At 40.1% G+C, this 10,055-nt stretch overlaps 1 protein-coding gene across 1 annotated transcript; it reads right to left on the bottom strand.

The window, feature by feature from the left end:
• Positions 1–2,141: 2,141 nt before the first annotated feature.
• Positions 2,142–9,935, bottom strand: best2 (bestrophin 2). Its single transcript, XM_041785050.1, has 10 exons — positions 9,028–9,935; positions 8,629–8,816; positions 8,459–8,553; positions 7,533–7,766; positions 6,706–6,860; positions 6,455–6,532; positions 5,684–5,836; positions 5,497–5,577; positions 3,411–3,565; positions 2,142–3,185 (listed from the first exon to the last, which is right to left on the bottom strand). The coding sequence occupies exons 2-10, from the start codon at positions 8,778–8,780 to the stop codon at positions 2,396–2,398; spliced, it is 1,893 nt and encodes a 630-aa protein (XP_041640984.1). The 5' UTR covers positions 8,781–8,816; positions 9,028–9,935; the 3' UTR covers positions 2,142–2,395.
• Positions 9,936–10,055: the final 120 nt, after the last annotated feature.

Below are 10,055 nucleotides of genomic sequence, written 5' to 3'. Positions count from 1 at the left end.
AAGTTCTTGTTCATGATACCGTAGATTTTCACTCATTTGCCCACGGCGTATCCACAAATGGAACCCCATACCATAATGGAATCTCCACCGTGTTTCACTGTGGGTACAATGTACCTGGCATCAAAACATTTTCCAGCTTTTCTGCGGACATTAACACGACGATGCTGACCAAAGAGTTCAAACTTGGACTTGTCCATCCAGAGTACCTTGTAAAGCCACGTTATGTGATAAAGCCGCATTATGTAATAACCCTAACCATAGGACTTAGTGTGGGCTCCAAGGTATGTCCTACTCAACTACCTTGTCCTAACTCTAACCGCTTAGTGACTTATGCCTAAACCTAAGCCCTCTTCAGGGCTCTAGACTAAACACCTACCCTGCTACCTTGCCCTAACCCTAACCACTTAGTGGCTTAGAAAATGCGGTGTTATTACATGATGGATGGAAAATGTATTACATTATTACATAATGTGGCGCTACATACCTTCTTCCAGTCATCAACAGTCCAGTGTTTGCGATCCTTGGCAAATCTGAGGTGTTTCTGGATGTTTGCAAGTCTCAATAATGGCTTCTTAGCAGCTATTCTTCCCTTTAAGCCTTGTTCCATCAGTCGTCTGTTTATGGTCATTCTGGAGACTTTATCAGACTCTGATCTAGAAGCATTCATCTCTGCCTGAAGATCAGCAGTGGTCTTCCTTCTGTGTCTAGTACTTAAAATCTTTAGGTGTCTGACATCTGCTTCAGTTAACTTTGGTTTCCTGCCTCTTACTTGGCGCATTTTGTAAGTACCAGTCTCAGCAGTTGACTCCAAAGCATCCTTGACCACACTGTGGGAACACTTTATGTCTGTCCCTATTTGTCTCAGAGACCATCCAGCATCATGAAATGCTTTAATGCGGACTCTTTCATTTTCATTGCTCTCCACGTTTTACCATTTTGAACAGGAATGAGGAATTTCAAACTGAATTCACCTTTTTATACCCCAAGTGAGCCGACTCACTGGGCTTCTCTGAGAAGTCAGAAATTAATCAAGCATAACATTCAACCACTAAAACTAATTTTCTGTTCAGGAATGCAAGTAAATAACAATAATTTGACATATTAATCAAGAAATATTAATCTGCTTTACTATTTTTTCAGTTTTTTTGTAAATCAGTAAATTTGAAAACTCATGGATAACAATAATAATTATATTCTAGCATTAAAATTATGATTTGGGTTAAAGAGCTTCTACATATTGGTGTATTAACCATTGCAGAAACATAAAAAATGATTTTGGTAATTACCAATGCTGTTAATTTAGGGCAGCTGTGGCATAAACTTTACTTTGGGTGGTGGTCTAATAAGTTTGTTAAGCACTGTAGATCGGAGTCCATCTGTGATGAATCAAACTGACTGGACATGATTTGGAAAGGCACACACCTCTCTATGGAAATGAGGCTTCCCCCAGCCACTCTGCAATACGCCCAGATCCACAGAGGGCTATAGTGATAGCTGTCCTTCTGGAATTTTGTTCCATCTCCACACAGGATCTCTGGAGCCCAGTCTGAATGACCATCAGGTTCTTGGTCACCTCTCTTACTAAAACCCTTCTCCCCTAAATGCTCAGTGTGGCCAAGCAAGAGTCCTGGCTGTGTCAAACTTCTTCCTTTTAAGAATTATGGAAGTCACTGTTTTCAGAAGAACCTTCAGTGCAGCAGAATGTTTTTTTGTAGCTGTTCCCAGATCTGTGCATTGCAACAATCCTGTCTCTAAGCTCTGCAGGCGGTTCCTTTGACCTCATGGCTTTCTGTTATGCACCGTCAGCGGTGAGGCCTTCCTGTCCTATCAATTTAATTCACCACAGGTAGACTCCAATCAAGGTGTATATTTCTAAAAATATGTTTTCACTTTGTAATTATGGGGGACTGAGATTAGTCTCTGAGAAAAAAAAAACAATTTAAATGACTACATAACAAAATAGAAAAAAGTGAAGGGGATCTGAATACTTTCTAAATGCACTGTATATAAATTATCAATAGAATTATAACATGTATTGAGATTCCATGAGCAGATTGCAAAACTTAGCAAAACTTTACTCACCTATAGCAGATATTCAGTACAGTTTACATTTTTTTTATCATCAGTCAGGGGATATTTTGAAAAACTTAAAAACTTTTACTTATCTGATATAATGTTAACAAAAGCTGTGAATATATGTACTCTAAGTATCAAGAGGTGACAACCTTCTGCTCCAAAAGTGCTACACATATTGATTAATCTTGAGCACAGTTACAGATCTATGACTTATTTCACACATGAAAGCTTGTTTTGAATCAAGTTTAGAGTTTGAAATAGTCAAAAGTTCAACTTTTTTTTCTCCCCAGGACATTAAATACCAACAAATTGAACAGCCTTAAGACCCAGTCAGCTCTGATCCCATGCTCACACTCCGGAAACGCTGAGGTTCATCATACGATGGTACAGTGAGGAAGGACATTTTGCTCCCACCAAAGGGGGGCTTGGGAATAGTGGGCACAGCCCTGTTTTGGTTGATAGCCGGCTGGGAGCTGCAGTGCTCTAGACTGGAGTGGACAGACGGGTGAAACAGAAAAGCAGAGGGATGACGGGAGGTAAAGGGAGAGATGGCAGAGGTAGGTCGCATGGTCTTCTCTCTGGAGAACTGAGGGGGAGGAAGAAGCAACGATACACTTTGGTTACGCTCCCTTGAATTCTCTTGTTTTTCTTGGTTCCCTGTCATCTCCCACTCTTTATTAATCCTCTCCTCCACTTCAGTCACCTCCTTCTTCTCATTGACAACAGGGAGCCCTTCTTGCCTCTCCTGCACTGCGCCAAATTGAATCTCCAGCAGAGGCGTTGTGGCATTCTTTTCCTCTCTGAAACTACAGACAGTGCTCTGAGTGTCCTGCCCAAGCCCAGAGGGCAGAGAGCCACCTTTACCTATTTTAACACTTTCATTGTCATCATCATCATCGCTGGTGCACTGGTCAATGCTGGGGGAGTGGCGTAGTCTCTGCAGTTGTGCTGAGGTGCGACGAAGAGCCCCTCCCATGAGGCCAGTGGGGGAAGGAGCTACATTGAGCAAGCGGTTGAAGAGGGCCATATTGGGGTGACGACTGCCCGACTCTTCCAGGTTCTCAGCGATGTCCTCCAAAGGCTGGAAGTGCATCTCCTCTTTAGGGATCCTATGAAAAGATGTCATGCAGTTTAACTTTCAATGTTACCTTGACAGATTTTGTGTTTTGAAAGTTTAGTCTTTCAAAGGCACAACTAATTCAAATCACTTATAGTCTAACAGCCAATTGCTCTCATTTTCATCATCCAGATTTTTGCCCCGAGTAAAGGAATTCAAACTGAATATGCCATAGTCATAAAATAAGAACATGTTGAGGTCAAACCCAAAGACTCACGCCATGTCAAAGGTGGACCCCTGAAAAGAAGGTTTACGGAGGACAAACAGAGTGGCAGCTGTGTAGGGGGGTCTTGGGTTGGAGTCATTCCAGTAACGATCTCTCTCCATCACTGGCAAATCTCCATACATCTCATCCACTGCCATCATAGACACCTGTAGTGATTTAAGTATCCATGTTAAACGCGATTGGGTAGGTGTCAATGTAATTATACTGTACTAAAATAGGCATGACGGTAAAGGAAGTCTTTGAGTTTCCAAGATAGGTTCAGAATTAGGGTTGGGTTTAATATCGAATCAAGATATACTAATTTGTCCAGAAAGGCCCTGTGAAAAGCTAATGAAGAGGAAAGTTCCTTAATTTAATGTTTTTGAATAACTGGTTGATGAACTAATAATGATGGAGCAGGCAGCCTCGAACCTACAGGGGCTTAGTAGCGATGGTTTAAATAGACCATGATTTGGTAAGGGAATATAGAAACATGAGACATTTAACCTAGTTTAGGAACTTCCTTTAATTATTTTTTTGACTGCTGAATCAGTGAAATTAGTTAGTTCCAATTAGGAGGCAGAAAATGCCTGTAAGGGTGAGTGACCATGTTGTCCTTAGCAAGCTTTTACATTGATCTCCTTTTGCAGACAATTACTGTGAAACATAGCCTCTGTCAGGATAGAAACAGAATAAAATTTTCAAAACAAAATCTAATAAAACTTTCAGTTAGAATAGGGGCTAAGGTTTAGAGTTAGGATACCAAAAGTTAAAAGTCAAAAACCTGACCTGCAAAACTTAATACAAAATGTTTAATGAAGCCAAAAACAAAAACTCATCCTCCATGAAAACACCTTGTTGCAGCTAGATATTCCAGCTAAAGTTAATGAAGCTACATTAACTAGGTGAGCTACATTGGTAATGCAGCTATGTAGCAAACATAGCTAAAGCTGAAACTACCAAAGCTATGTTAGCTACATTAGCTTATGCTGCATTTACTAAAGCTAACATAACTATTAAGCTACTTTACCTATGTAGCTTACATAGCTGCTTTGACTTTAGCTACTGTTGAAGTAAGTGAGATATGATCGGACTAGCTACTCCGAAATCATAGGCTGGCTCTTCATCAGCTGTGGACTCTGGCCAGAGTAACACAGCACAGGGATAATTTTCTGCTGACCTTTAATGATTTGTGAATGAACAGTCAGATGGTCTCTAATTAAACAACACAACACAAACAAGGAGTCAGTGCACAAGCATTGAACCTGAATAAACACTTACTTGCCCACTAAATATAATGGCATGAATTTGTTAGCGTTAGCAAGTTAGCATTAGCATTCTAAAATCATGCTAGCAGTGGGATCTGATCTCCAGCATCCGTGACATAGCACAGCAATGTTAGATCGACTAGCATTAAAATGTTAGCATATTAGCTTAGTATTAACTTATACTCCGAACAGCTATGTTTGCTCATGCTCAGGTTGCTAAAGGTCACATTGCCAAAGCTAATGCTAACAAAGCTAAATTGACTTATCCAGTAATGTTTACTATGCAGCTAGCATAGCTACATTAGCTTTACCTGAAACTAACAAAGCTAAAACAAGCCACCATTCGCATAACTACTTCTAAAATGGGTCTCAACACTATTTAATCCCGGATCACACCTCTGACCTCTTTAACTGTCTGAAATTTTGCTTATTCTGTGATGTTTGCAATGTGTTTTTTCATGAATGTAACTGCCGGACTTCGTTCATGAACACAGTTGAACTGCTAAAAAAAAAAAAATCTAAAACATGAAGTATGTTGTTCTGGCAAATGACATCACTTCCATCCTGACAGAGGCGGCGTCTCACAGTCGTGGTCTCCAAGTCTGAGATCTGTGCTCTGCAGCCAGACCACTCCCATTCGGGGTAGTTAGTATTGGTGGTACCAGATTTTGATACTCATCCCTATTCAGAACATCTTGGATCGTGGATTTCAATTTTGTTTCTGCTAAGATTCTAGGAACATTTTAAACAATGAATTGAAGAAGAAATGTTACAATAACTTACAATCAGAGTCTATGAATATTAAAAATGAAGCATTAACACTTAAAGACCTGGAAATTTCTGTCTATCAGCCAGTTGGTCTCAAAGTCATCATCATCTTCTCCGAAAGGGTTAATCAGCTGCTCTGCAACCTTCCAGGCAAAACAGAGAGAATGAAAGCTTATTTGTATTCATCATTGATATGCCTTTATGTTGCAGTCTCATTTCAAACACACAATTTGTGTCCCTCTTTCTGACCTTTAGCCACCCAGCATAAAAGAAGAACTGCAGCAGGGTGAAGATGGGAATGTAAAGGTCCAGATCATGACCTGGGTAGCCTTGATTAGGGTCCAGGAATTGGCGACCAATTAGACACACCAGGAAAAAACTGTAAACTGCCAATGTCACCACCTATGGGGAGAGATTGAATTGGATGGTTAAGTGATGAGTTTTTTCTCTGTTCCTTCAGGTCTATGTCAGTGTGCCTGTAATAACGGTGAATCAAATGTGCATTGCTAAGATGGCGAAACTGAAGCGGCAATATGATATTCATCCAATACTAACAATAATGTTTTCATTTCTTTTTTCCTCACTGCAACAAGGTTAACATGTGTCGTGGCATGATTTCTGATGCTGCAATACTTGTAACAGAATGACAGTATGATGTAAAATTAACTTAGGGACTCTGATTAGTATTGTGCTTTGGGCTTATTTCTTCTCAAGAGCAATTGTCAACCAAGCTTATAAAAACTACAATAAAAAAAATCTCAACAAGTTGCAAACCTTCTGAAACACACAAGATGTCAACAAAACAGACAAAAATCAAGAGTTGTAATCTGTAACCATTAAGCTATATGAATAAGGAACAATCTACAAAGCATCAGGTCTTAGGGCCCAGGTTTTCACGTTTATTTGTTACATGAAGCATCAAGAAAGGTAAAAGCTAAAAACTGAAGATGACAATATGATCAAATATATGTTTAAATTATTCTAATAATGAAGTATTACTCAAAGCAGTCAGGTACTTACCTGAGTGTAGACTAGGGGAACACTGATCATGTCGTAATGAAATAACATGCTACACTTCCCTCTGAATGCATTGAGCTCCTGTTGGTACACAAATAGAGACTTTCAGAGGTCACTTGACGGCATTTCTTCTTCTCTTTCAGCCTAGTTCAATAAATCTCAAACTGAATTTTTATCAGAACTATAAAATTGTTTTTTTTCTTAATTATTGAGCGTCTGAAATTGTGTGTGTGCGTTTGTATAAAATGCTGCACCTCCAAAAGTAGTTTGAGTGTGTGATCATCTTTGATCCTCCCCTCGCAGCGGGCCACAGCTGCCAGGTTGGTGAACCAAACACAGGGGATCCAGTATTTGTTATAAGGAGAGTGAAGACCCTCAAACTTCTTTCTCTCCTCTCTTGACATGAATCCTGCTCAAACAGCACATTAGTACATCAGGTACATTTATGGTCAGTGTAACCCAGAGGAAGGAGGGAACACTAGATCAACTGGGCTTTTGCCTGAGCTTTTCTTGAAGTGTATTGACCAGCTGACTGCTCTCAGATTATGTGCAAAATAATAAAAATACATTTCAAGACACAAAAGCTCAACCAGTCACAAAAGAGTTTGTTTAAATTTACAATTAATATGATCAATCTATCAAAACTTTCAACAGTCGCAACATAGTTCAGATATAGAAGAGTATGAAGAGGACTGAACTCTACAGTCCTGCAACAGCAGCCTAAACTTTTATCACCAGTCAATTTCACAATGTTCCTGTCCTTGGGGTTTCGCCTAATGTCCCTAGTGTAGAATGTACAGGAGAGGAAACAGCACACACTTATGACGTGAATGTATGACTGATGCCACATCAGAAAAAGACAGTGTCTTATTTGAAACATTTAAGTTTAAAATTTAAGGATTCAATATTTAACTTTAATTTTAGAGGCTGTAATCGCAAGAAAGCAAATTGAGTTTTTAAAGTTATTAATCATAAATTGTATTCATTCAAAAGCTTCTTTGCACAATTGTTTATGAAAATTGGCTTGATTCACTAACTGGCTGAGAATTGACCACACCACCCTGTCTTCATGCCCACTCACCAGCCTCAACCACATGATCCATGGTGGGGAAACGTTTGAAAACAGCCGTGCTGACAGAGCGGAGGATGAGCAAAGCAGACAGACTGGCATAACGCATCATGGTTCGTCTCAGCAGGCGGCCTCGCTCGTCAGTCCCCTGGAGGCCCCCTGATAGGACACACATGAGCCTGTCAGGGAGCGGGATGCTGGTGTACTGGTTCCACCACCTGTTCACCACCAGGGTGACGTAGAAACCTGCAAACAGCAGCACAGGGTAGTCCAGTTACTTTAGAGCTCGACTCAGGTTTGAGTGCAAAATGTGCTTCGTTTTTGTCAAAGTACCAAGTATTGTCTTTGTTTCTTTGGAGGGTCGTTCTTATTCCAAAGCAAATAAGATTTAAGTGTTACAGTTGCACAACTTCTGTTATTTGGTGTAGACGATTTAAGTGAGCCACTGTTATCTGTTATTTTTCAACCTCAAAGTGCATGTGAAGAAAATAATTTAGGAAATTACCCTGTATATATAGAAAAAAGAAAGGAATATATGTGCAATAGTGTATAACCTCACTGCAAAGTATTCTTACAGAACTTATATTAAATAAGTTGGTGTCATGCCAAAATAAAAATGTGTAGAAATTGTGTTTCATTTGATTGTTTGTTTATCTTGCTTTCCAATAAAATTATTTACATGTAGCCTACCCAGACCAGGTCATGGTGCAACCATCTGAGATTATGTTTATGTTCATTTTGCACATTAAAGATATTTGCCTATTATGTAATACTGATTGTGAGCTAAAGGTCCCTCTCATGGAAAGTTAATGTAATGTAACAAATCATACCCATGTAGAGTCCCAGAATCAAAATTACAAGCATCCCAGAAGAAAAACATCTTTGACTCAAATTCTGTTTCTGTAATGCAAAAAAATGATAAGGTCAGGAGTGCTTACCCAGTACAAACGACATAGGGATGAGACTGGCGTAGTGGTTGCAATAAATTGCCAGCTTTTCGAAATATCTCTTCTGGTCCTCATACAGGAAGCATCTACGAGTGATACACAGTTATTTGCTATGATGTGTAGACAGCACACGTGTACTATAACTGCTCTCTCAGTCTTACCTGTAAGTGATGCTGATGGCCGTGTACATAGCGAAGAAAGCAAGGAACTCTTTGTACAACACCTTGTAAATACTTCCTTTCCAGGCCAAAAGCAGCTTGGAGAAACCACAAAAACGGGCGTTTGCCACTCTGGCTGTGTATGTCACAGTCATTGGTAACAACCAGGTGTTGGAACGTCAATATAACAGCTGTAGATAAAAAGATTTCTCTGAAGACACTAGAAGTAGGTGCTCGTGTTAAAAGGGGCCATGAATTGTTAAACGATCCAACACTTTTAACTTAAACACCTTTACCTATAATTTGCGACATGAATAGAGTGCATTTTATAGCATCACAAAGTTATACCAACATAATATCAAATTGTTGATGATATATTGTTGTAATGGAATTTTGCCTTACCGTTAGTAGTTTTCTTTCTTGATAGACGTGCCAATGGCTCACAGTATCACTGTAATTGGCACCACTGGAGAAGTGGATTCATATTTTCACTCATCACTGTAGTGCTCTCAGTGCCACTGTCTGAGCTCACCAGCGGCGTGTCTAGTAAGAGCTCACAACTCTGATATCCCCTGGCGTCAGCTCGGTTAACTTGAGGCTCGGTTGGTTGCATGTCAGTAATCCTCGGAGCCTTCTCGGTGTGTCCAGTGGTCAGTGCGCCCCGGGGTAAATCCCCAAAACGAGGAGGAGGAGCTCGTTAGCGCGGCCCCCGACCGGGACAGCGCTGCTTGGTGATGGACCACAAGCGACAGGCCGCAGTGCCGGGGCACAAGGAGAGCACAGGACCGTATAGTACAGTAGGGAATTATGAAACTGGAGCAAGTGGAGCATAGCAAACTTTCGTGTTAAGTGATATGAAAACAACAACCAAGTTCCCGGTTACAAGTGTACAATAATAGGCCACATGTTGCATCCTAAAGAACTACAAAACTATACACCTTAAAACAATGGACAGGGAATGCCTTTTCACTTGGTCCCTTTCAACAGGTTTTATTCCTCCCAGGAGAAGCAAATCTCTAAGTTGATCACCAAAACCCCACTTGCTCACAAATGCACTGTCCCACCAGAACAGTTTGTCCAAAGAAATTCCCTTTTACGTGTCAACAGAACAAGTAACTAAGTAGACACACTTGCTGTATCTGATAACCAAGAAGTCAAAGAAATCCTGGAAGAATATATGGCCAAGTTGTTTTGCCCTAGGGTATCTTTGTTCCTTTATTTTGCATTGAGTAAATGTTTAAATAACTCTTGGGAAAAAAACGTTATTCCAAAAGTATTATTGTTGATAATAGTGAGGAGTTATCCCCCGTCAGAGGCAACCTGCCTTCTGCTCAGTTTGGTAACTGCATAAACTCAGGAATTATTTGCCAAATTTTAGAGAAGTGAGTTTGCATCATGTACACAAAATAAATGACCACAAAAGACCCTCC

Source organism: Cheilinus undulatus, linkage group 4 (assembly GCF_018320785.1).
Source record: "Cheilinus undulatus linkage group 4, ASM1832078v1, whole genome shotgun sequence".
Lineage (NCBI taxonomy): Eukaryota > Metazoa > Chordata > Actinopteri > Labriformes > Labridae > Cheilinus > Cheilinus undulatus.
Note: the sequence above shows the minus strand (reverse complement) of the source record. Positions and strands in the feature narration are given on the sequence as shown.